Genomic DNA, 26,685 nt, shown 5'->3' with positions numbered 1-26,685 from the left:
CTTCGGCGTGCTTCCAGGAGTCTAAGAAGGTGGCGTCGTCAAAGGAGCTGTTGATTACGGTGCAAAGCTGGGGAGCGATGATTGGGCTGGCCTTGTTGAAGATGTGGTGGGGGTGGGGGTCTATGGGGGAGCCTGAGTGGATGGAGTTAATGTTTTTTTCGGTTTCTTCGTCATCGGTAGGGGTCCAGGTGTGCAGTTGGTTGGAGTGGGGGTGTGTGGTGTTGTTGGTCGTGTCAGTGGTGGTGATGGTGGGTGCAGGTGGTGTGAAGCTGTTGTGTATGTCTAAAATTTTCAGGTGAAAGTAGTTGGAGAGGGAGTTGCAGAGGGTGTGTGTGTGATTGGGGTCAGTGTTGCAGGATTTAGGTTTTGTGAGCTCTTTGATGATGGTAAAGAGTTCCTTGCTGTTATGTGAGTTACTATCTATGCGTTCTTTGTAGTAAGCCCTTTTGGTGGTTCGATGAGTTGGTGGTGTTTGCGTATGGTGGTTTTGAGGGTGGAGAAGTTGATCATGGTGGGTTCTTGGCGCCAAGCTTTCTCGGTTATGCGGCATTCACGCTTGGAGGCTTAGAGTTCAGTGGTGTACCAGGGGGCAGTCTTGATGTTGCTGGTGGTGTTGTTGCTTTTCAGAGGAGCGAGGGAGTCTGTGCAATTATTAGGCTATAGGAGTGTCCAAGAGTCCTACAAACAGCCCAAGTGTGTAGAGTCAATGTATTGAACAGAGCTCTGTTTCAACATCCTGTCTGTATATTTCTACTTCTCCCTACTTTTTATTCTTCTCTCTTTAAGTCAGTAAAACAGTCAATCCAATGCAGTGCCCAAAAAATAAAAAGAATAAAACACTACAGCTTAAAGTTGCTAATCATAGGTTAGGTTATAGCAATAACAGAGCAAATACATGCTGACATTCTGGTAACTTCAATGCGCCCAAAGACTAGATAAGACTTGTAGTGCGCCAGCAGCCCACTTTGTATTTCTTGCAGGGTTCGGCTTAGTCATAGTGGGCCTCTGCTGCTATATCCCGGTCCAACCAAATTAGCAGGTCCTGTAGGTGGTCCTGATCTCAGGTCATCAGGGTCTATTGTGGTCAGGTTGTGAGCCAGCCTCGCTGGGTAACTTAAAGCATATGCCAGAAAAGGGCCTCATATGACTTTAGGTCTTTGTTGGCTCAGCATCAACTTCCAATAGCTGCCCAGATGTTCTAAAAATATATTAGGTCAAGTTGAGCCAATCTTCTGTCATGGGACCGGGGCCTGTCCCCTAAACAGTGCCACTCTCCACTTAGCCACTAGTAAATCCAGGACCACAAGCATCCAGTGTACAGCGGGGATCTCCTTAACATATCCTCAGAGAACCACCCGTCGGGCATGCCCATAGCTAAGAGAAGGAAATCAGAGGTTGAGGTACTGTATCTGGAGCACCAGGCATCTAACCTTCTGCTTCTCCACACTCGGTTTCTCCTCTTTCTCTCTGTTTCTCAGTCCACAGCCACAACTTCTCTCCCTGACCCAATCCTCATGTCTCTCCCGCCACATCTCCCTCTTGCTCCTGGTGAGCTAGACTTGGTTTATCTCTCTCAAACTCACTGTCCTTCGCCTCTCGCTCAGCTTTAGACTTGTGGAGAACCAACTGCAACTCAGAGTCTCTTAGAATCACCCCATCCAAGAAATTAACTCCTGAAATTGTTGACAGTGGTATCCTAGAAACTCAAGGTGGTGTACAGGGATTGAACTATCCTAAGGGGACACAAGATCCTGACTGCACAGCACTCCCCTACTGGGTTCCGCACATGGTTCCCTCCACTGAGTACACCTCAGCCTCTTCCTTTTACCCATTATCTCAAACTGGAGTGTAATTGAATCAACAAGGATCTCTCTGTCCCTGCTACTGGGAACACTCTGTCCCTACATAGATCCTTCACCTGATCTACAGACATGATGCTGAGGTTTATTCCCAACCCTGTGTTCTCCTGTGTCTATGTGTGCAGACTTTGTGCATAAAAACTAGACTTACTGCACTATTAGCATAAATTGGAAATGGCCAATGCCACAGGGACACCCAAGGCTCTTAGATTTTAGGTACCCCACAGCTTGCCACAAATTGTACGAACCCCTTTTAGAGGCCCACCGAGCAAGCAGAAGAATTTTATTCCCAAAGTCCTGAGGTTGACCTACTATGGGTCCTGAGCAACAGGGTCAAGTACCCCTTTAGTACTGGACTCTCAGTAGTAGTGTGGGTTAAGCAGTCCAAGGCTTCTCGGGGTGAGGTAGATGCATCGGTGAACACAGGCTGACAACTCCAAATACATTCAACAGCAGCAATAAATGATTGTCTAGCTGAATACTTACTTTGGTGAAGTAAAAAAAAAAAAAGAAAAAAAAAAAAGAAAGGAGTATTGACATACGAACACAGTGAAATACAGCATACACAAAAGTAGTACACACAGTCCTCCAGAGGTCAGTACTTTGGTGTTAGATAGGCAGGTCACCAAGTACAACTTCCCACTCTTTACTGGTAATGGTTATTTCCCATTGACAAGGGGCAACATTTAGGTTAGGCATCAATAGAGGTTTGAGTCTTAGTCCCACTCCGACGCTTTCAAAGACAAAAGTGTTCCCACACCCAAGGAGCTACGAGACAGAACAAGTTCCCCTATGCACACTGGCCCTGTGATCAGACTAATCACTGTTGCAGAGGCTGCTTCTACTGGAGTTCCAGTGAATGTAACCTGTAGGACATCACAGAGGTCTGCAGTGGCTGCCGAGAGTGAGCAGCACTCTTTGGGCTTTGCAGGGGCAGCTGGTTGCCCTCAGTGCTCTCTATGACGATGCGCTAAGTTCCTCTGATGATTCTTATGGTATGGAGGAAATAATTCTGGTTCCAATGCTTCAGTCAGGGCTCAGAAACTCGAGGGCCATAACATCGGGCTTCCACTTCTGGCACACGGGGTGCTGACTTTATGACACACACAGACTATGGCTCAATCTGTGGAGCAATGGCTAACTTCAAAGCGACTCCCTCTGGCATCCGGAGTTGCGGTCTTGAATCAGGACACTGGTGACGGCCTGATTGGTGGAACAGCTGCTTCCTCTCACCTCTTTATGGGGATCCACTCACTAGGATACGCTAATGGACCTTGTTTCCGCCAAGCACTCTCCTCTTCCTCACAGGGCATACTGACCCTGGCAAGCAATTAGGCACTGGGACTCTTGGTCACAAGTACAAGTCTACAGCCTAACTGGCTGCTGGGTGGTTGACAATTTTGGGGGCCTTGAGCTTCCCTTACAGTCCAGTTCCAGACACAAAATGTGGTTTAGTGTGAGTTTTTGAAATTTGTGTTGGGGGTCTGCTTCATTTTGGAGTGCCGACTCCTCTGTCCTGCCCTTCCTCCAGACTCATGTCACTGCAGGAGTCAATAAAGGCCCACACCAGGAGTCATATGTGCATCAAAGGGTCCCAACCCTACTCCTTATGATTCTCATATCAGCCCTTTCCTACGATGTGATCAGGCCCCTTTCCAGTGATCTCTCTCAGAATCAGAGCACTCGTCCTTCCTCCAGTGTGTGTCCCACCCAACTCTAAAGAATGCAGAAATCCAGAGATTTGTCTTAAGGAACCCTCTACCTCCTCATGCTCCTCCAGTCAGCCCTTGGTCTCCCAAAATGAATCCCAGAATCTTCCATGGAGTGTACCACTAAAAGCAACACATACACCCAACACACACATTCAACCACACTGGTTCTGCACAGGGCAACATACAAACTTGATGTAGGGCACTGGTGAGTTAATCACAGCACCCTCACTCCAGTGACAAAGATATAAAAAGCCTTTTCACTCTTGCTGATCCTTACACAGTATTCTACCACTACCCTGCTCATGTTACTTATCTCCTGGTAAAGGCAGTAGCTTTTCACAATCATGAATGCAGCGTTGGGCACCCCTTCTGGTCCAACACAACTGCAATCTGTAAATAGCCCTATAAGAAGACAGCAAGCTGTGAGACAGGCCTATGCCATGACCCACACAATTCACACAAAGCAGTGGAATTAACAGGATGTAGGTCAGTGTGCACATTCTTACTTTGTCTTTATGCAGGTAGACATTAATAGGCTACAGGTCTAAAGTAAGGTGGAATCCCTTGTCCTCCCTCAGAACGATGAAATAGCAAGATTAACACCCCCTCCTCTTTCCGAGTCCATCACCCTATTTGAGAGCAACAACCACATCATCTATAACACAATGGTCTGGAGTTCATTTGAAATTTGCTCTGGTGTCAGAAGAACAGTGTTTGGGGCAGAAAGAAAAGGCAGGGCAGAAACATTTTGAAAGATCTTTATGACCCAACTGTTTGAAATGATGGCACACCAACCTGGGAGGAAATGAAGAATTCTGCTCCCACAGTGGTTGGGCACGCACCACTAAGGGCAAGCTAAAGTTGCTTGGTGGCTGTTGTAACAAGGGACGAGGAACTAAGGGACTGATGCCCCTGCTGGGCTACATGCTGCCTGACAGACCCATGTCTATGTCCCTGAAAGGACAGGGGTGACCGCTGCACTGGTTGGGAAGGCTGTCTCTGTCTAGCTGCCAGCCCTCTGGAATTGCCTCTAAACTGAATTGGTGCAGAAATTGCGAGGCATGGGTCAACACCCCCAAGGAACTTGCAACAGCTCTGCTGTTAATACAGCACTCCAACGCAGAGTCTGCCTTCTCACCGAAAAGGTGGGCTCCATCAAAAGGCAAAAAAATAAGAAATGCCGCACATCTACACGTGACAACAAAGGATAACACTTGTATTGACTGTCCTCCCCCGGCAGTCTGTAGTATCCATGTGAATAGCATATTTGGTCAAGTTATGTCCATCATGAATGCTCTAGGCTAAAGAGGCCATAATGTCTTTCAGGACAGCTAGCAACATCTCACTGGCCATGTCCCAAAGGGCATGTATGTAAGGGCCAGTAAACAAACCTATACGGCGTGCAGTACTAGACTGGCCGAAGAAAACTTGCGCTTGCCAAAAGCATCAATGCTCTTGGATTCTCTATCCGGATGAGTGGTTGGTAATGAGTTAGGAATCACCTGTACAATAAGACTTTCCAGATTGAGTTGCATGGTGAGAAAATCTACATCATCTGGTGTTGGGTCTATGACGTATAGCCACCTGCCTATTCACAGGCAGGCAAAAACAAGAATTCAACCAAGTAGACATCAAAGTAACAGAGAGGGCATTGTTAAAAGGAAGCAAGAGCTCAGATCTATGTTGCAAAGTCTGTGGTGCAATATAAATGAGGATAGCTGCAATTCCCACTCCTTAGCTGTTCTTTGGCTCAATAATTAAAATTAGATTCTCCCCTCAGTTAGTGGCTCAAGTGGCGATTCAAACTCTGTCTCAGATGAGGTGACAAGCATACTGGCATTTTGCAAACAAATGTATAATCCATCCCCATAATCATATATACCTTGGAGTATGCTCTGCTCTGGTATAATATCAGTGTCAGAATCAAACAGACAATGGGGCCTCTGCTGGTGGCGAACTGTGGCAGAGGCACCTTGTTAGAATCCGGTTGTTGGAAGACTGGTTGCGGTTTTGGTATTTTGTAGCGTGACATCGGTCGGGCATAGGTCGAAGTATGTTCGAGGTGCAACATCAGTGTCAGCACCACATCATCCTCCAGGGCCAGTGATGTTGGGGAAGAGGAGATCAGCAGGGATTTCAGGGCCAAAACAGAAGTCTGTACCAGTGTCGGTATGGGTTCAGTAAGGTCAAGTCCTGCTGCACTTTTTTGTGCTTGCTCTTGGATCTATCAGAAGTTCAGAGGTCAAAGGAACAGTCTTGGGAACGAGTCAATGCCTTAAAGTGCGAAAACCATGACTTCTTATTTCTGATGACATTCAAATATGATTTCCCCGTCTTGAATCACCTTTGGGTGCATCAGCGCTCACTCACCACACAGCTTAGAATCATGTTCCGAGCCCAGACACTAAAGACACATCATGTGGGGGATCCATGACCAACATCTGCTTCCTGCAATCGTGGTATGGCTTTAAACCTCACATTTTTGGGTGGGGACCTTGTTCCTTAGAACACTGCTGAAATTGTTTAGAAGTCATCAGAAAACTAGCAACGTTGAAGTGGAGCTCCAGATCCACATCTGAAGGCGAATAAAGGAAGGAACCGACATCAGAGTGAAGGATTGCACATGTATGTGCTCCGCTCTCTCACTTCCTAGGCACTGTAGGAGTCAGTGTGGAGCTGCATGACACCAGTTAGAGGTGTGAGGGAGCTCTGTTATGGAGAAAGTGTTCTGGATCCAGTCTGGAACAATTGCAGTATTCTAAGGAGAGGAATCTGAGATTATAAGAATCCATCAGAAGCTCTGTAACAGCTCAATTACAGGACTGATCAGCACACTCATATTCAAACTGCTTGCAAGAAATTAACATCCCTTAAACCCTATGTCAAATAATTTGTAAAGTTCTGAATCCAAAGAGAGTGGCATTGAACCACATTCAATTCAGGAAAACTCCTGGAAAAAACAACTATTTAATAAAGCCTTAAAACAGCCTAGGATAATGGATGAAAGGGCAACCTCTCAGAGAAGAGAGAAAACCATTCACATCGTCCTGGACCCAAAGCATGAAGTTCTATCAGCATATTGAACAGTTCCAAGCACCAACTCTACACAATGACATTTTATAATAAACAAGTGATACATTATGGAAGGATGCAGTATTTCACAATGACCAAAAGCAGATTCGTCTCCCAGGCTCGGATCCAGAATGAACTTTCTGGTACCTTGATGTAGTGCCACAAGGAGCCTATATTTCCCTGTCGCTATTAATCTTCCCACTGACTGTTTTCCATCAGCACATGCGCTCACTTTCACATACAAAAAACAGATCCCATCACCCTTGCTAAGGGGCCTGGTAAAAGGCCTATATTGTCCCCATTGTTCATCAAACTATAATCAAGCATCCATGAGATACCTTATGTTAGTACGCCACTGCTAAACAAGACTTTAGTCAGAATAAAACCCATCCAAAAAATGAGTATACACATTGCTAAAATGTATATAATTATCATGTGCTAGATAAAATAAAATGCCTCACCGAAGTTCTCGGTCCCCAACATCACTGTTAATAAGCACTGTTGTGATTTGCTGCAGCATTTCCAACACTTCATCACATCCAGTCAGGATCTGAGTAGCAAGACCCAAAATGCTGGTCTGAAGCTCCTAGGAAAAATTGCAAGACTGCTATACATTACTACAGTACATGCACAAGCACAAGAGAAGTGGATGCATCTGTCAATATTGTAAGCAGGTTCATGCTATAAAGTCATTTACCAGCCATTTGGTCAGAGAGAAGCTAAATAAGATGTACCGTTGTATAAAAAAAAAAATGAGCAATTTGAAAGTGGTTAAAAAAAAAATAACCGAGTATGGCAACTGTAACATTTAGAAAAATAAACTAGAGTTTAACTAGAAACCAATGCACCCAGTATCTTATAAACATCAAACATTAGACTTCGTCGCCATCAGGACAACATAAACAGATTCAGAAGACATAGACAGACAAACCACCATTACAGTATTTGACACTGCTTAGAGATTCATTATTATTTTAATGAAAACACTCAAAACAGAGGCTAAGCTCATGAAAGCCCAGTGGCTGTAAACAGGCAATCCTTAAAGTGACCAGCACACCACAATTTGCATTGTGACTTTTTTTTTTTTTTAGAGTCTTTTAAAAACTACATCACAAATGATCAAAGGAATGTAGGACTCAAAGGCATTTTCATTTAAAGAATCCTTACAATTATAAGCTAACTTGACACAGTAGACTCTGCTGTTTAATAAAAGTTATTGGTAACATTAAATGGTACAAAACTGCTGGCTGCATTTGTACAATGCCACAATAATATTTACATTTTTTATATTAAAAATGGCAACTTTTTTTGTGATTTTTTTGTGATGACTCTTCGACAGTCATTAAGTTGGGAGCTTTCATGTTTACTTAAACAACAAATACAACACCAAGTCTTAACTGGCTGCACTATGCTGTTGTAACAAGTCGCAACATCAACACTAAAGACAATATTATCGTAATGAAATCTAGTGTTTACCTGTACCTTCAATGTCTCCCCTTGGAGGGAACTGTCACTGTCATCATGTTCATCAGGTTTAATCAAAATAGTATTACTCAGAAGGTGATTCTGTACTGCCATCAAATATCGCAGGCAAGGTGATGCAACCTTCAATGTAAATGAGTACAATTAGAGCATCTTAACTCTGTCAAATTCTTTATGGAAATCCTTGGCTTAATGCAATTCAAAACCACAGAAGCATAGAAATAATTAACATCATGTTGACCACTGAAAAGGAAGAACTGTAATGGAAGACCTTTTTCTCAGCACCACTTCACTAACAATTATGCTGCAATGCTGATTCCACACATTCTCCTCCTTGGTGTCTCATTTATTCCCACCCCATACTGTATTGGTCAAGTAAGACTTCACAACATTCAAAGCTGCTTCAATGATACACGAAGTCATATGGGACACTTGCAAATGCAGAAGTGGCACTTTTATTGCACACGTTTCTGGTGTTCAACACGGACTCTCCAAAGAGGCTTATGATATATTTTTTATTCATTTTTAAGTTATTGCAGTCATTTTATCTTCAGTGGTTTGCGAAAAAAGAAATGTATTAAAAACAAATGTGGGAAAGGATATAGACAAGAATTGCACCAAAACCGAATGGATAAGTGAGTGAACACATAGAATGAAACAGCACTTAGGGGAGCAGGGTAAGGCAAGTCTTACAGTCAACAGTGTTGAGTATTTTACTACATCTGTTTTAATATAGTCTTTATATACAATGCATTCACAATAGACCACGATACGCAACGTAACTGAAGTAAAGTTAATTGACATTGTGCAACAGGAGTTGAAGAGTTCCCTTTTACAGAATGACAGTTAAACCTTCTCTGAATTTTCTGCCTCTGAATTAGAGAAGATTGATTAGTCCCCATGTTTCAACCATCAAATGCACCAGCCTTGTTCACAGCGACAAAGTGTCTCTCAGTCATGTTTTCCTATGTTCTGTGCAGATCTCTAGTTACAAATGTTATCATAATGCAATACATGGGTTCTACAATCCCTGTATAAATGCCTGTCTCTAATTTCTTAATAATCAGCAACTTCTAACGCTGAGTCGCCGATTACAAAGACGTCAGAACTCAACTGTAATAAGTTCTGATGTCAAAATGCCTGCTTCTAGAGACAGCAGCTGACGTGAAAGGCAGGTCAGGTCACAGTGCAGCTGTTTAAAGCAACGAAAATGAATGATGCTTTTCTTTGTTGTGCTCTATTTTCCTAGCTTACAGTGACAAGCAAAAAGAGCAATTTATTTTTTGCACTCCTAAGATAATTATAGAAAAGTTAGAATCTTTCTGCATGTGTCTGCACATTCAGAACTACTGCAGCTTCATTTTAAATGACTGGTATTGAATGGTTTCTAATATCTTTTTGCAACAAATATCTAACAGGTGTTTGATGTGTTTAATTTTGCAGTAGAGCTTCTATTTATATTCTTCACCTTTGCAAACATGTCTTCTCTTTCTTTCCTATGAAAGAACTATGCATAAAGGTTTTAAGTAGTTTGTAGAAAGGTTGATGGTGTGCCCATGTATTACATAGGATGAAGTACCCCGTGCCGTACATGATGAAGATACTGGCAAGCCACACTGGTGTTTCATAAACTTATATAGGAACTGTGCCATCAGCTTTGTTCCTCTATATGGTTACGGAACTCCTCAGTGATTTGCAATATCCTAATACTGTACGGCAGGGTGTTCCTTACCCCTTATATTAGCCTAGCATTCTTTTTTGGCCAAGAACAAAATACAAATTCCTTGCATGCATTCACTTTTGGGCTCCTCTAGCATCTTAGTAGTAGTACATATTTTACTGTCAATAACAACTGTGGGCTTTAGGTTAGCCATCACAACAGACAAATACTTTAACATCTGCTCATCAATCTCTAGGATACCTTGTTGAGGTTCCAGATTTGTAGCAACTTGTGCTCATATACATTTTTCAGTTCGGAAGAGGCACATTCAAGTCATCTCATCGTACAAAGCAGATATTATTTCCATTGAGATAACCTCACAGACAGCTTTTGAGTCTTTTTATGGACAGGGTTTCCAGTATAATAGCATTCACTTTACACATAGCACTCAGACATGTGCAAACAATATAAGGTGAGAGCTCGTATGAGACATTTTCACACAGTATACTATGTACAATGTAGTAGCAGGAATTATCACTTTGTATTGGTACCATTTGTTAGTTAAGCATTGCAAGCAGAAGGTGTTGTAACAGCCAACTACCACTTTATTTGTGTGACAAATGTTTAATTGAGCTATTCTGCCAATGTGGAAAGTGTCACAGCTGCTACTAAAGTTTGAGAAATATGGCAGTAATACTTTGGCTGCATGCCTTGCACACTTTAGTGTCTTGTAAGCTTTATAATGAAGGTGTGAATAAGTACTCGTGAAGGGTGATCTTAGTACAATCAATGGATATAAGCATTTGAAGGGTAGGGAAGGTTTTCACTGCAGGTGAGTGTAAGGAAATGCCTCCTTGGCATGGTTACCCCCTGACTTTTTGCATTTGCTGATGCCAAGTTATGATTTGAAAGTGGGCTGAGGCCTGCTAACCAGGTCCCAGCACCAGTGTTCTTTCCCTAAACTGTACCTATTGTCTCCACAACTGGCACACCCTGGCATCCAGGTAAGTCCCTTGTAACTGGTACCCCTGGTACCAAGGGCCCTGATGCCAGGGAAGGTCTCTAAGGGCTGCAGAATGTCATATGCCACCCTGGGGACCCCTCACTCAGCACATATCAATCAATCAATCAATATATTTATAGAGCGCACTACATACCCGTAAGGGTTTCAAGGCGCTGAGGGGAGGGGGCGGGGTGTACACTGCTACTGGTCAAAGAGCCAGGTCTTGAGGAGTCTTCTGAAGGCGAGAAGGTCCTGGCTCCGTCGCAGGTTGGTTGGGAGAGTGTTCCATGTCTTGGCGGCGAGGTAGGAGAAGGATCTGCCGCCGGATGTCTTTCGGTGGATGCAGGGGACGGTGGCAAGTGTGCGGTCTGCGGAGCGGAGTTGTTGGGTGGGGGTGTAGAAGCTGAGTCTGTTGTTGAGGTAAGCAGGTCCGGTGTTGTGCAGTGCTTTGTGTGCGTGGGTGAGGAGCATGAATGTGATCCTCTTCTCAACTGGGAGCCAGTGGAGGTCTCTCAGGAGGGGTGTGATGTGGTTGCGGCGGGGTATGTTGAGGATCAGTCGGGCGGAGGCGTTTTGGATGCGTTGGAGGCACTGCAGGTGTTTTGTCAGGATGCCTGTGTAGAGTGCGTTGCCGTAGTCTAGCCTGCTGCTGACAAGGGCAGGTGTCACTGTTTTTCTTGTGTCTGTTGGGATCCACTTGTAGATCCTGCGGAGCATGCGGAGAGTGTTGTAGCAGGAGGAGGAGACTGCGTTTACCTGTTTTGACATGGAGAGGGAGGAGTCGAGGATGAAGCCCAGATTGCGTGCGTGGTCGGTCGGTGTTGGTGGGGTTCCTAGAGATGTTGGCCACCAGGAGTCGTCCCAGGCGGAGGGGTTGGGTCCGAGGATGAGGACCTCCGTCTTGTCAGAGTTCAGTTTCAGGCAGCTGTTTCTCATCCATTCGGCAACGGCCTGCATTCCCTTGTGGAGGTTGGATTTGGCGGTGTGCGGGTCCTTGGTGAGGAAGAGGATGAGCTGGGTGTCGTCAGCGTAGGAGATGATGTTGAGGTTGTATTGTCGGGCTACTTGAGCAAGGGGTGCCATGTAGATATTGAATAATGTTGGGCTGAGGGATGAGCACTGAGGTACGCCGCAGATGATTTTGGTGGCTTTGGAGCAGAAGGGAGGGAGGCGGACTCTCTGGGTTCTGTTGGAGAGAAAGGACGTAGTCCACTCGAGGGCTTTCTCTTGTATTCCGGCTTCGAAGAGGCGGGATCTCAGAATGTGATGGCATACCATATCGAAGGGGGCTGATAGGTCCAGGAGGATGAGGGCTGATGTTTCGCCGTTTCCCATTTGGCGTCTTATGTCGTCTGTGGCAGCGAGAAGCGCGGTCTCAGTGCTGTGGATTTGTCGGAACCCAGACTGGGAGGGGTCCAGGATGTCGTTGTTTGAGGTGGCGAGTCAGTTGTGCGTTGACGATTTTCTCGATGACCTTCGCAGGGAACGGGAGTAGGGAGATGGGTCGTAAGTTCTTAAGGTCTTGGGGGTCTGCTTTAGGCTTCTTAAGGAGGGTGTTGATTTTAGCGTGTTTTCAGCTTTCCGGGAATGTTGCAGTTTCGAAGGAGATGTTAATGACCTTCCGTAGTTGGGGAGCGATGGTTGCGTCTGCTTTGTTGTACACATGGTGGGGCCTTGGGTCTGACGGTGATCCGGAGTTGATGGAGTTCATGATTTTTCGTGTCTCGGTGATGCTGACGCTGGCCCAAGAGGTTAGGCAATCGGAGCGGGTGGTGTTAGCTGGGGTGGTCTCTGGCGTGGTGGGGGCGGCTGTGGTATCGAAGCTGTCGTGGATGTCGGTGATCTTTTGGTGGAAGAATGTGGCCAAAGAGTCGGAAAGCTCTTGTGAGGGTGGAATGTCGATGTTGGCGCTGGGGTTGGAGAGTTCTTTCACGATGCTGAAGAGCTCTTTGCTGTCGTGTGCGTTGTTATCTAGGCGGTCTTTGAAGGAGGATCTTTTGGCTAGTCTGATTAGTTGGTGGTGTCCGCGGGTGGCGTCTTTGTGGGCCGTGAGGCTGTCGGGTGTGTGTTCGGTGAGCCATTTATTCTTAAGTTTCCGGCAAATGCGCTTGGAGGTCTGGAGCTCTTCGGTGGACCAGGTGGCTTTCTTGGTGGCTTGGTTATTGGAGGTTTTCTTGAGTGGAGCGAGGGAGTTGGAACAGTCGTTGATCCACTGTCTGAGGTTGTGGGCGGCGGTGTCTGGGTCGGTGGGGTCGTTAGGTGGGTTCTGGGTGAGGGCACTGATCAGCTGGACTTGGGTGATTTTGCTCCAGTGGTGGCGGGGTGGCTGTAGTGTACGGTGGTGCTTGACCTGTTTCTGGAAGGAGAAGTGGATGCAGTGGTGGTCGGTCCAGTGGAGTTCGGTGGTGTGGTTGAAGGTGATGTGGGCGCTTGTGGAGAAAATGGGGTCAAGCGTGTGGCTGGCTGCGTGGGTGGGTGAGGTGACAAGTTGTCTGAGGCCGAGGTTGGCGAGGTTGTCGATCAGGGTGGTAGAGTTGACATCGTCGTTGTTCTCGAGGTGGAAGTTAAGGTCCCCTAGGAGGATGTAGTCTGTAGAGGCGAGTGCGTGGGCGCTGGCGAGGTCAGGGATGGAGTCGCTGAAGGGTGCTCGTGGTCCAGGGGGGTCTGTAGACGAGCGTTCCTCTGAGGGTGGTGTTGGGGTCGGTGTGTATTTGGAAGTGCAGATGTTCAGCGGTCTTGAGGGTGTCGTCCGAGTGGGTGTGGACCTTGAGGGTGGCCTTGTGGGCGATGGCTATTCCTCCTCCGATTCCATTTGTGCGATCCCTGCGGGTGACCTTGTAGCCCTCCGGGATTGCTATGGCGATGTCAGCCGCCGAGGACGTCTTTCCACCAGGTTTCGGTAAGGAAGGCCACGTCCGGGGTTGAGGTGTCGAGTAGGTCCCAGAGCTCGATGGCGTGCTTGCGTGCGGAGCGGGTGTTAAGGAGTATGCAGTGGAGGTGGTTGGTTCTGGTTTTTGGTGGTTTGGTGGTTCTGTCGCAGGTAAATCTGCAGTTGTGGCAGGACAAGGGTCAGTGGGTGTTTCTTGGAGAGGACTGGAAGCATGTTGTGGAGCGGCCAGGGTTGAGGGCGTTAAGGTCACTGGCAGTGTAGTGGCGTCTGGGGGTTCCGTGGACCGGGGGGGTGGCGCTGGGTGCAGTCCGGGCGCAGACGGGCATGCCTCTGGCACGCCTCCAGTGCGCCAGCGGCGCACCCGCTGTGCGTGCCCACTGCGCAGTCGCCAGCAATCGCCATTAAGAAGGGGAGGAGGGAAGGAGGAGTAGCTGGGAGGAGGGAGGCGTGGACGAATGGGGATCGAGGGGGGCGGGGCCGCAGCAGCGGGAAAAGGAGACGGCTCAGGGGAGCCGAGGCGCTGGGGAGGGGGAAGGGGGCGCCACGGGGCGGTAAAAAAGTAACAACAGACAGCCTAAGCCAAGGCAAAGCACAAAGCGTTAAGACAAGGCAAAACACAAAGCGCTAAGACAGGGAAAAACACACAGAGCTAAGACGAGGCAAAAACACTGAGAAAAACAGGCTAAAATAAGGCAAACACACGGAGATAAGATGAGGCAAAAAACACGGATAACAAACAGGCTAAGATAAGGCAAACACACGATGAAAAGAGACAAGGTAAACACACACAGTGATTGCAGGAAGGCACTTACCACTAGACATCAGGGATGGCCAGTAGGGAGCAGCGAGGGTGGGAGGGAGGGCGGGCGGGAGGGGGATCCAGACACGGGGACAGCTAGGTGTCGCTGTACGCGTGGGGAGCGATCCAGTGGCCACAGAGGTCAGCTTGTGTGTGCTGGTGGGGAGAAAATGACTAAGTCAACATGGCACTCCCCTCAGAGTGCCATGCCAACCTCACACTGCCTATGGCATAGATAAGTCACCCCTCTAGCAGGCCTTACAGCCCTAAGGCAGGGTGCACTATACCACAGGTGAGGGCATAGGTGCATGAGCACTATGATCCTACAGTGTCTAAGCAAAACCTTAGACATTGTAAGTGCAGGGTAGCCATAAGAGTATATGGTCTGGGAGTCTGTCATGCACAAACTCCACAGCACCATAATGGCTATATTGAAAACTGTGAAGTTTGGTATCAAACTTCTCAACACAATAAATGCACACTGATGCCAGTGTACATGTTATTGTGAATTACACCCAGAGGGCATCTTAGAGATGCCCCCTGAAAACATACCTGACTTCCAGTGTGGGCTGACTAGTTTTTGCCAGCCTGCCACACAACAGACATGTTGCTGGCCACATGGGGAGAGTGTCTTTGTCACTCTGTGACCAGTAACAAAGCCTGTACTGGGTGGAGGTGCTTCACACCTCCCCCTGCAGGAACTGAAACACCTGATGGTGAGCCTCAAAGGCTCACCCTCCCCTTTGTTACAGCGCCACAGGGCATCCCAGCTAGTGGAGATGCCCGCCCCTCCGGCCACTGCCCCCACGTTTGGCAGCAAGGCTGGAGGAGATAATGAGAAAAACAAGGAGGAGTCACTGGCCAGTCAGGACAACCCCTAAGGTGTCCTGAGCTGAGGTGACTCTGACTTTTAGGAATCCTCCATCTTGCAGATGGAGGATTCCCCCAATAGGATTAGGGATGTGCCCCCCTCCCCACAGGGAGGAGGCACAAAGAGGGTGTAGCCACCCTCAGGGCTAGTAGCCATTGGCTACTATAATCCCAGACATAAACATACCCCTAAATTGAGTATTTAGGGGCCCCCCAGAACCTCGGAAGATAGGTTCCTGCAACCTGAAGACGAAAAAGGACTGCTGACCTGAAGCCCTGCAGAGAAGACGGAGACACCAACTGCTTTGGCCCCAGCCCTACTGGCCTGTCTCCCCACTTCGAGAAAAACTGCAACAGCAACGCGTCCCCCCAGGGTCCAGCGACCTCTGAAGCCTCAGAGGACTACCCTGCATCTAAAAGGACCAAGAAACTCCCGAGGACAGCGGCCCTGTTCCACAGAACTGCAACTTTGCAACAAAGAAGCAACTTTTAAAGACCACACGTTTCCCGCCGGAAGCGTGAGACTTTCCACTCTGCACCTAACACCCCCCCCGTCCCCCATCTCGACCTACGGAAAACTAACTCTACAGGGAGGACTCCCCGGTGACTGCGAGCCTGTGAGTAGCCAGAGTTGACCCCCCTGAGTCCCCACAGCGATGCCTGCAGAGGGAATCCAGAGGCTCCCCCTGACCGCGACTGCCTGCTTCAAGGAACCAGACACCTGGTAAAGACACTGCACCCGCAGCCCCCAGGACCTGAAGGAACCGAACTTCAGTGCAGGAGCGACCCCCAGGCGACCCTCTTCCTAGCCCAGGTGGTAGCTACCCCGAGGAGACCCCCCCCTGTGCCTGCATCGCTGAAGAGACCCCTGGCTCTCCCATTGAAACCTATTGCAAACCCGATGCCTGTTTGCACTCTGCACCCGGCCGCCCCTGTGCCGCTGAGGGTGTACTTTCTGTGCCTGCTTGTGTCCCTCCCGGTGCCCTACAAAACCCCCCTGGTCGGCCCTCCGAAGTCGCGGGTACTTACCTGCTGGCAGACTGGAACCGGGGCACCCCTATTTCCATTGAAGCCTATGTGTTTTGGGCACCTCTTTTACCTCCGCACCTGACCGGCCCTGAGCTGCTGGTGTGGTAACTTTGGGGTTGCCTTGAACCCCCAAAGGTGGGCTACCTTGGACCCAACTTTAAACCCTGTCAGTGCTTTACTTACCTGTGAACCTAACAAATACTTACCTCCACCAGGAACTGTTGATTTTTGCACTGTGTCCATTTTTTAAATAGCTTATTGCCATTTTTGCCAAAACTGTACATGCTATTGTGATGATTCAACATTCCTAAGATACCTGAGGGAAATACCTTTCATTTAAAGTATTGTTTGTAAATCTTGAACCTGTGGTTCTTAAAATAAACTAGGAAAATATATTTTTCTATATAAAAACCTATTGGCCTGGAATTGTCCGAGTGCGTGTTCCTCATTTATTGCCTGTGTGTGTACAACAAATGCTTAACACTACCCTCTGATAAGCTTACTGCTCGACCACACTACCACAAAATAGAGCATTAGAATTATCTCTTTTTGCCACTATCTTACCTCTAAGGGGAACCCTTGGACTCTGTGCACACTATTTCTTACTTTGAAATAGTATATACCGAGCCAACTTCCTACAGTGAGCCAAAGCTGCCACAATTTGCCTGTTTGTGATATTAACCACCTTCTTTGAATTTGCAGACAAAATTGAGAAGGATTGGTGCCATCGGCATAGCTAGCAATACTGCAGCTTGTGCAATGGCACAGAAGCCCAAAGTTACCCTTTTCTTGTATATGTTTAAACAGAGCTCTAATTTACTTATTTTTTCAGTAACAGTTGCTTTTGATCCTCGCAAATCAGTGCTTAAAATATACTTTTCATTTTAATGGGATGGGATTCCACAAACAGTGCTCTAGTTGGTCAGTCTTTTAGTAGCTCACGATATTCCCAATTAATCAGAAGTAGCTCATTTTCCAGTCTATGTACAGTTAATGACATTCTTAACCCCATATATCTTGTTCACTGTTCATAATATGTTTAAATGTCATATGTTTATCAGAACAGAGACGGTTCCACAATGTTTGTGCAAACATAAAAGCTGTATGTATGTTTTCAAACTTCTGGTTCAGAATGATGAATTCAAAGCTAAAACCAATCCAAAATAAACAGGCCTACCAGTGCCGAGAATTTTAGCTGCCGGAGTCCCTTTATTATTAAAACAGGAGGGAAATGCAACCTGACGTTCTTGAATAGGTAGCTGTAATAAGCTCCTCCAACAGATGAATGCTTTAACCTAATTGCTTTTTAATTTGGCTTTATTTTTACCTTGGTGTAATTACTAGCACATTGCACACATCTGTTGTTAACTTGTTGAAGACACTTCCAAAATCACAGAAATTATTATGAAATGCCCATTGTGCTGCATTAGGGTATCTGCCTCAGTAATCTACCAAATAAAGCTGAAATCCTGGATGCAACAATAACAAAATAAGAAGATATGTTGCCACATTGCCTCTCTGTTAGGAACCTCACAATGCATCAACTTAAAATGGCAAAAATGTCCATTCCTTTCATGTTTTTGCTATCAAATAAAATAAAAAATAAAAAAAATCAGAAATCTTCCTCTAGGATATCCTATGGAAGGGTTAGTATGCCCTGAGGAAAAATACCTCTACGAACTATGCTAGGAGTTACCCCTTTTTAATCCTAGGAATATGTAACCCTATCCTTCCAGATAGTAAGTAAAGATTATGGCATCAGAAATACAGTGACTACAATATCATTCAATCTTAAAATTTCTATTTCACTTTCTTGTGTGTAGAGTTCAGGAAAAGGACAACTACGTGTGGGCAAAGAAAATATAAAATCTAAATCCCTTCCTGGGAATTCAAATGAGCACAAGAACCCCTGCCATTATTCTTTATGAGGAAAAACACAAGGCAACAGGAGATTTCCATCTATGCACCCATGACCTGGACCAACATCCCTTTATTCGTCAAGACCACCCTAATCCTGCTTTAATTCCGAAAGAGTTGAAAAAGGAACTCTTTTTTAACACACCACATCACAATTAATTAACAGTTCACAATCAAGCTACCTCTCAAATTACTTGTTGACTGTATCCTTGCCTTTGACCATGACAAGTGTTCAGCAAATATTTGGCTAGATTTGCACTATCCAAATACCACATACACACGTAAAGCCTTAGAAGAAGAAGACAGGCTCCTAGATCAGCATCTATAACCCACATGAATTCTGGTAACTATGTGAAAGAATTTTCTCAAGGTGAATCAACCTTTAAGGGGAATGCCTGGTTCTTTAAAACCTTCCTGTCTTGCCTACAGAAGAAAGTGGTGTGTTACATGCTGGTAAATAGACACCGTAAGGCTTACCTTTGCTGCATTTTCACAATATTAAATCTTGGTATCTAAACCTTGTTAAATAGTCCATGAACTGTGAGAAAGCCACAGTTTAGTGCCAACAAGTATTCAAGGATTCCCAGGCACATGGTTGCAGATATAAGTGCTGTATAGATACAGCTGCAGATAGAATCGGGACATATAATATTCTTCTACTAGCAAGTTTGATATATCCATCTAGGAATATAGCTATGCGGTCTTTAAAGCCAACAACCAAAAACATACTAGCCTAAAGTGATGTTAGCATGATAACATATATATCATTTCACTGTACGTTTTATTAGAAATCAACAGTATTTTAGTAACTGGAGATTGGCAATCACCAAAAGACTAGTTTACAATTATACTGTCCCAAGGTTAGTTCGTCAACAGAGGGGCTAAATGCTTAGATGCCCACATTTAGTATTGTCTGAAATCAGTAATTGTTTGGTATTTTAGTGATGCTCTTTCTTTCACTGAAGCTGTGCATTATGGCGTGTTGCCTGTTTAACTGCAACTGTTTATTCTGCTAATAGTGGAAGAAGCTCAATAAATATGACATAAAAATTTTCAAAGCTGATATTTTTAGCACAACAAAATAATTTACCATTTACATCTATAATGAATACATTACATACAGGCACAGTTGATAGAAGTCTCTGAAAATCTTCTTTTGCTACTGTTTGGCACTTGGTAATAAGGATACAGGATTCCCGAACTACAATTTTTAAAATGTAGTGTAGAAGCTCATCATTTAACCTTTAAAGAGGCAAAAGAATTATGTAAAAATAATGTCAATATGCAGTCGAAACATTAAATAAATTGATGAGTTCTGAAGGAACTTCAGGCACTCCACGGTTTTCCTTAACTAATTAAAGCGACCATTTCATACAATAAACTTCAAAATGTCACACAGTTATGAAAGAAAGACAGTTCATCCATGTTAAGAAAACATTTTTATTGCCTCTCTTCTAACAACAATTATTAATTGGTAATGTGACATGCTGGTAGTTACACAATAAAGTTAAGTGAAAAGCAGGTGCATCAAATGCTAACAGTTATTTTCTCAGGAACATTTTAGATTAGTGCAATAACATTCACAGTAAAAAAAAAAAAATGCAACAGTTTTATCAAATGATTGGTGAAGCTCAATGCATGAGTCAAGTAAAGACATTACAAATAGAATAAGTCACCAAAAACATTGTTTTATAAGTTTTATTAGCCTTCAGGATTCTGCACATTATTATCTAAGAACTGGGCATAATCTTTCTTCCTAGCACTCTTACTGTGATTCGAAATGAAGGTAGTGTCTTTGTTCGATCATTATTTGAATTATGAACAAGTTACCAACCTTTAGTAAAGCCTTATCTTCTGGTAAAGGCCATCTAGCCGCAGATTCCTTATCTTAGAATATTCCCCAGGCATTAGATTGGATCTGGAAACTTTTAGTGAGCAGTATTCCTGTGCTGCGTCAGTAGGTGGTATAGTTCGGCTCTGCATGGCATTGTTGGGTTAATCTGTGCCAGAAGTGACGTGCCTATACAGAAGCCTCCCCAGTGCAGTGACATCAGTTTCTTTTTGCAATTTTCCACACCAGAAGTGCAGAGGCACTAGTACCACTGACCCTGGATGTGCAAAGGTAAGGCCCTTAGAAGGGTAACTCACTTATACTGTAAACAGCTGCAGAGCAGGAAGGATGTGGGGGGGGGGGGGGGGAGTTGCTAAGGAATCTGCAGCTAGACAGTCTCTCTACCAGATAAGGTATTACAGAAGATAAGTAACTTGTTTATCTAATAAAGACTTCTAGCCGCAACGTCCTTAAATATGAATAGATACCCAAGCAATACCTCCCAGAGGTGGGGCCGCGATGCAGATTAGACTAAAATGTCCTGTAGGACCGAACTGGTGACACCAGACTTGACTGTCCAGGCAGCAGTGCTTCATAAATATGTGCAAGGAAGCCCACATTGCTGCCTGACAGATATCTAGGACACAAACTCAGTGGACTAACCCAGTGGTCACAGCCTTGACTCTGGTAGAGTGTGTGCGCAAACTCTCAAGATGTTGCTTTTTAGCCAATGTGTAGCAGATTTTAATATAGACCACTATTCATCTCGAGGTGTTCTGCTTTTGCACCGACTTTTCTTTCTTGGCATACCCCATGAAGAGTTGATCAACTACCCGGAACTCATGAGTACAATCAAGGCAGAAGGATAACACTCATTTTGGGTCCAGTCTCCTCTTCTTTAGAGGTGTGAGGGCGAGCGTAAAATGTAGTAATGGACTAGCCTACAAGGAAAAAAATTCAGTAAGAAGGATGCTCAAGTTCGAAAGACCACTTTTGTCTGGGTAGAAGGTAACATATAGAGGATCAGCAGTAACTCAATGACCTTCCAGGTACATACTATTACCACTAGGATTTTTTATGGGAAGAAGCCTAAGTGCACAGTTGTAAAGCAGCTTAAAGGGAGCGTATATCATAAAAGTAAGAACAAGGTTGAGGTCCTACGGGCCATAATAAAAGGCGCTGGTGAGAACATATGCTGGAGACCTTTCAGGAACCTATTTAGAATAGGGAATTTCAAAAGGGATGGCTGTGGCTGATCTGGCAACTGCAGAAATGCAGAAATTACAGAAAGATAACCTTTGAATGTGCCAAAAAGCACTGGTGGGCTAAAGGAAGGATGAACAAAAGAACCTGGGAAAGAGGTGCGGATAAAGGGTCAACAGGTTTATCTGCACACCATTCAACAAACTTGCTCCAATGGCAGGCATATAACATTTTGGGGGAGGGACGTCTGGCTGCAAATATAACATTGCAGACTTCAACTGTCAACTGTCACACCTCAATTTCCACACTTGAACGCGTAGTGTTTTCAGATTCAGGTGCAGAAACCTGTCCTGCTGCTGAAACAGAAGATTCTCCTGACCCGGCGGTAAGCCCGAAGGGGAGCATGGCAAACTGAAAGTGCTCCTGGCTCACTGTGAACCACAGGTAACGTCTGTGTGTTGGCAAGGCCGGGATGTGGAAATATGTGTTCTGCAAGTCCAATGCTACCATCTAGTCTCCTGGTCTAGGGCAGACAGGACTTGCGCAAGCATAAGTATCTTGAATTCCTCCTTTTTCATGAAGAGTTTGAGAAGGGGCAAGCCTAGAATAGGACGAAGGCTTCCGTCCTGCTTGAGCACAAGAATGTAGCAGGAAAAGCAACCACTACCTACTTCCAATGCTGGAACCCTCTCTATAGCTCCTTTTGCCAAGAGAGATAACACTTTCAGACAGAGCAATGACAGGTGGTCCTCCGTTAGCCTGTTCTAGGTAGGTGGAGGGGGTCCTCTTAATGGGGAGGGAGTAGCCCATTTGGACGTGTTGCAAAACCCAATCGGCGGATGTTATTGATGTTCAGTGGTGCAGGTAATGGCGTATCCTGTCCCCCACCTAGATAACCAAGATGGTTGGAGAGCAAACTAAAGGGGTTTGGAAAGAGGGAGGGGTGTGGAGAGAGAGAAGAGAGCGAGGGGAGGGAGAGGGAGAGAGGGAGAGAGGGAGAGAGGGAGAGAGGGAGAGAGGGAGAGAGGGAGAGAGGGAGAGAGGGAGAGAGGGAGAGAGGGAGAGAGGGAGAGAGGGAGAGAGGGAGAGAGGGAGAGAGGGAGAGAGGGAGAGGGAGAGAGAGTGTGTGTGTGTGTGTGTACGAGCGTGTGTGTACGAGCGTGTGTGTACGAGCGTGTGTGTACGAGCGTGTGTGTACGAGCGTGTGTGTACAAGCGTGTGTGTACAAGCGTGTGTGTGCGCTTGCACGTGTGGGTGTTTTGAAGGGATTGTGAGGGGAGATTTGAGGGTAAAGGACTGGCCCCCTTCAACTCCTGGAAACTCAGGGAGTTGCAGAGACGGCCCAGACAGAAGCTCCACCACAGAGCTAGCCCTCGAGAGCAGGCAGCCCGTGACTCATCCTAAGACTTGCACAGCGAAGTCAAAGATACTTCTTTGATGAGGACAATCTTCTTTTTGTGGGACTTCCCTGACAATCTGGGGTGGGATGACAATTGTCAGGTGCAACTACAGAATAAGTTACTTAACTTTGGGAACGCTTTTTCAGGTGGATACATTATCTACCTGTGGATTCCTCACCTAAAGAATTCTCCCCTCGCACCAGCTTCGACGGAAATTTCTTCTAGCTCTGCACGTCGACGATGACGTCACAATCGCCAGACTCCACGCGACGCCGTATGACGTCATCTAGGCAATAAGAAGCCCTCGTCGACGTGCAGACGTCAGTTATCACCATTTTTTAGGTGCCTTAGAGGCAAACAGGTGAAAATTAGACCTTGAAGAGAACATAATCACATCCAAAGAATTGAAAACGCAACATTTATTATACTTAAAATAGCAAGAGACCCGGAGAGAAGCGGTAAGCACCTGGTTTCCCCCCCTCCTCCAAGCCACAGGCCGACTTTGGAAAAGGACTGTGCAAGACCTAGACAAGGTTGGAAGAAACCAAAGGTGGGTACTGACAGAAGAGGACCTGCAAAAGAAGGGGACCAAGCCCAGTTCGAGTTGGACTGTCCAGCTGTGGCAGGAGCTACTACCCACCTTTCTGTGGATGCTGGACCAGGTCGACGGTGGGGGAAGAGGGCCAGCAGTACAGCACAGGAGCAGAAGAGGAGTTCCAGAAGTGATGCAAGTGATGTCTCACGTTGACGGTCGTGATACAGTCAGTCAGTGGTGCTGGAAAACTACCAACAAGCTTTGGCAAATGCAAGAGTCGGTGAAGAAGGTTCTGCAAGGCTGAGGAGGACCAGCAAGGCGCAGGGGACTCGACTCAAGGAAGGGAGTCCAGGGTGACTCTCAGCAGTGGGGGAGTCACAAGAAGAGGAGGCAGCCCCCACAGGTGACTCACGGGCAGCAGGTACAGGAGTCGCAGTGTGGCTCACTCAGCACACCTGAAGAGGAGTCTGACGTCCCTGGAGCAGCAGGCAGGAAACAATGCTTTGCAGGGAAGAGTGTTGGGGGCCGGGCCTACACAGAGCCTGCAGGTGCCTTGGAGGAGGAACAAACAAGCCTTGGTAGCTGCAAGAGTTGTGGTGCACAGGGGTACTGTCCTGCAAGGAGAAGCAAGGGCTTACCGTCTCCCAAGTTGGATAGCTGGTAGATAGGACCACCACCTGTGATGCAGGATCCACTAAGTTTCCGAGGTGAGAGGATCCACGCAGCCGGTCATTGTTGCAGTAGGTGCTTGCTGATGCAAGTGAGTGACTCCTTCACTCCAAGGGAGATTCCGTCTTGCTTCTTCCGCAGAATGAAGACTCAACGCCTTCAGAGGATGCGCAACCAGGGAAATGTTGCAGTTGCTGAAAGGAGCCGGAGAAAATGTTGCAGAGCGGAGTCGACACTGGAGTAGCAGATTGTTGGTTCCTGGCAGGTCCAATTGCAGTCCCGGTGGCTGAAGATAATGTAAACGATGCAGAGGAGTCCTGCTAGAATCTTGCACGTTGAATCTGAAGACCCACCTAGGAGGAAGACCCTAAATAACCCAGGAAAGGGGGGTTGGTCACCTAGCAGTGTGACCACTTATCAGGAGGGGGTTGTGACGTCATCTGCCTGACCTGGCCACTCAGATGCTCCGAGGGGCCTCTGCCCACCTTGGATTCAAGATGGCAGAATCAAGTGGCCAACCTGGAGGAGCACTGGGCACCACCCCTGGGGTGGTGGTGGACAGGGGAGTGGTCACTCCCCTTTCCATTGTCCAGTTTCGTGCTAGAGCAGGGACCGGGGGTCCCTGGACTGATGCAAACTTGTTTGTGCAAGGAGGGCATCAAATGTACCCTTCAAAGCATACTGGTGCCTTGGGGAGGCTACCCCTCCCAAGCCATGTAACACCTATTTCCAAAGGGAGAGGGTGTTGCCTCCCGCTGCCAAAGGAAATCCTTTGTTCTTCTCTTCCCTGCTTGAGCTGGTCAAGCAGCAGCAGGCCAGAAAACTGTCTGAGGGGTGGCACCAGCGCAAGCTGCCTCGAAAATCCCAGAAAGTTGGTAGAAGCAATGAAGGGGGTCCTCTAAGGAGCCCCCAGAGTGCAAGGAATCATACAACCAATCCTGGCAACAGTATTCTGGTATGATTCCGGCATTTATTTATTTTTTATAACAAACATGCCCAGGTTCGGAGTTGTGTAGCATGGGTAAAATGGCTTTCCCGCACTTACGAAGTCCAGGGAAATGAACTGGAGTTCGTAGGGGCACCTCTGCTCCTGCATAGGTGCCCTCACACACAGGTACCTGCACCCTGCCCTCTGGGCTAGTAGGGCCTGCCATAGGGGTAATTTACAGTGACCTGGTGCAGTATCCTGTAGTGAAAGGGTGCATCCACCTTTTCACGCAGGCTGCAATGGCAGACCTGCAGGCACATTTTGCACAGACTCCCATGGGTGGCACAATACATGCTGCAGCCCAGGGGGAACCCTTGGTGCCCCATTTCTCTGGGTACTTTGGTACCATATACTAGGGACTTATATGGGGGCACCAGCATGCCAATTGTGGGGTATGCTAGGTCCTAAACAACCAATTTTAGAGGGAGAAAGCACAGTCACTGGGGTCCTTGTTAAAGGGTCCCAGTGAACACAGTGACAGCAGGCAAAACGTAGGGGTAACCATGCCAAAAAGAGGGCACTTTCCTACAGCCAGCACCACAAAGCTCTCTGGAGTTGGATGCTGCATAAGAATGTCAGGGTCGCTTGGAGCCAGTCTGTAGCGACAAGCAACTTGTCTACTGAATGGAGAGCCAGAACATGGGTTTTGCCCAAGTACCCAAAACTCTATCAATTAGACATCCTATTAAAGGGCACAAGAAATTTGGAAGGTGCCTGGCCAGGCTGAAAGACCACAGTTCCAGGCTCCACGGTTGAGTACTGTAGCTCTGCAGCAAATTTGAGGACTATCGCAAATGATGAGCTCTATTCCATTGCTAGACCACAAGGCAAAACTAATCCAGTTGTCTGGGCAGTGTCCAAGGCACTGGCATCTAGCAGCTCTTCGAACCAGTTGTCCTCCTCATATTGTGGGTTAAATTAATGCGTATCATAACCAAAAGGTCAGGATATGTTTGGCTCAAAGTCAGAGAGCACTACAGGTAGCAGATCCTCCTCTATCAATGTCTAAGAGACTCGTGGAGATTGTGGTAACAGAACTGAAGTGGGCACCAAAGCCGGTGCAGAACCTGAAGCAGGTTTGAAGAACACAGATGGCATTGAGGGTGAACCTGTCGGCAGAAGCCTTACTGGAAACCCCTACAGATATCTGTTGCCTGGAGGAATAAATGTGCAGGAAAACCTCCCTACTCGAGTTGCTGTGACCGGGGTCCATACCCACTTAGACTTTGACCATGATGATCTGCCATAGCAATGACTACAAGAGCAGAAATGGGTCCTTGCCCTCGACCAGTAACGATGTGGAGTCTTGCAGTGTTTTATGACAACTTTGTGATCTAGTATAGCCTACAGGCTTATCTTGGCTCAGTCATTGCAGATTTTGGAGTATTGTTCTGTACCGATACACCAGAGGCAAACCTTGTGGGATCTGTCACAGGCATGTGTTGGCAACGGTCCCTACAAGGTTTAAAACATGTCATTTAAGAAGGAGACATTTTCTTTGCACAGTGGAAAAAACTGTGAGCATCTTTTTAGGGAAAAATCTTGTCAAAGTCTAAAGTAAGAGAGCTCCAGATCAGTGTCTGAAAGAATGGAAGTGCTGTCAGCGGGCATGGGTGATGCCTATATGTGGCTCCCTTCTTCAGTTCCGGAGCAGAACAAAGTCAGTTCTGCTTTAGAGTTTTTCTGAATCCAGTTTGACAACAGAGAAATATTTTCAAGCTGAGGAACCTGCGGTTAGATGTATCAGAAGTATAATTATCTTAACT

At 46.5% G+C, this 26,685-nt stretch overlaps 1 protein-coding gene across 5 annotated transcripts in view; it reads right to left on the bottom strand.

The window, feature by feature from the left end:
• The window catches only part of HECTD4 (HECT domain E3 ubiquitin protein ligase 4), a 1,724,100-nt gene that overhangs the window by 1,353,041 nt on the left and 344,374 nt on the right, over positions 1 to 26,685 (bottom strand). For 3 of the 5 annotated variants that reach the window (XR_011199486.1, XM_069214810.1, XM_069214812.1), the window contains exons 16-18: positions 19,415 to 19,535; positions 8,120 to 8,248; positions 7,105 to 7,229 (exon numbers count right to left, since the gene is read on the bottom strand). Coding sequence is in view for 4 of the 5 variants with exons in the window: in XM_069214810.1 (XP_069070911.1) it covers positions 7,105 to 7,229; positions 8,120 to 8,248; positions 19,415 to 19,535 (375 nt within the window). In the remaining variant the exon portion in view is untranslated. The remainder of the gene's footprint in view (positions 1 to 7,104; positions 7,230 to 8,119; positions 8,249 to 19,414; positions 19,536 to 26,685) is intronic. The other 2 variants (XM_069214811.1, XM_069214814.1) reach the window with 1 other exon arrangement.

This window comes from Pleurodeles waltl, chromosome 11 (assembly GCF_031143425.1).
Source record: "Pleurodeles waltl isolate 20211129_DDA chromosome 11, aPleWal1.hap1.20221129, whole genome shotgun sequence".
In the NCBI taxonomy this organism is placed as follows: domain Eukaryota; kingdom Metazoa; phylum Chordata; class Amphibia; order Caudata; family Salamandridae; genus Pleurodeles; species Pleurodeles waltl.
This window is presented reverse-complemented; position numbering and strand designations above follow the sequence as displayed.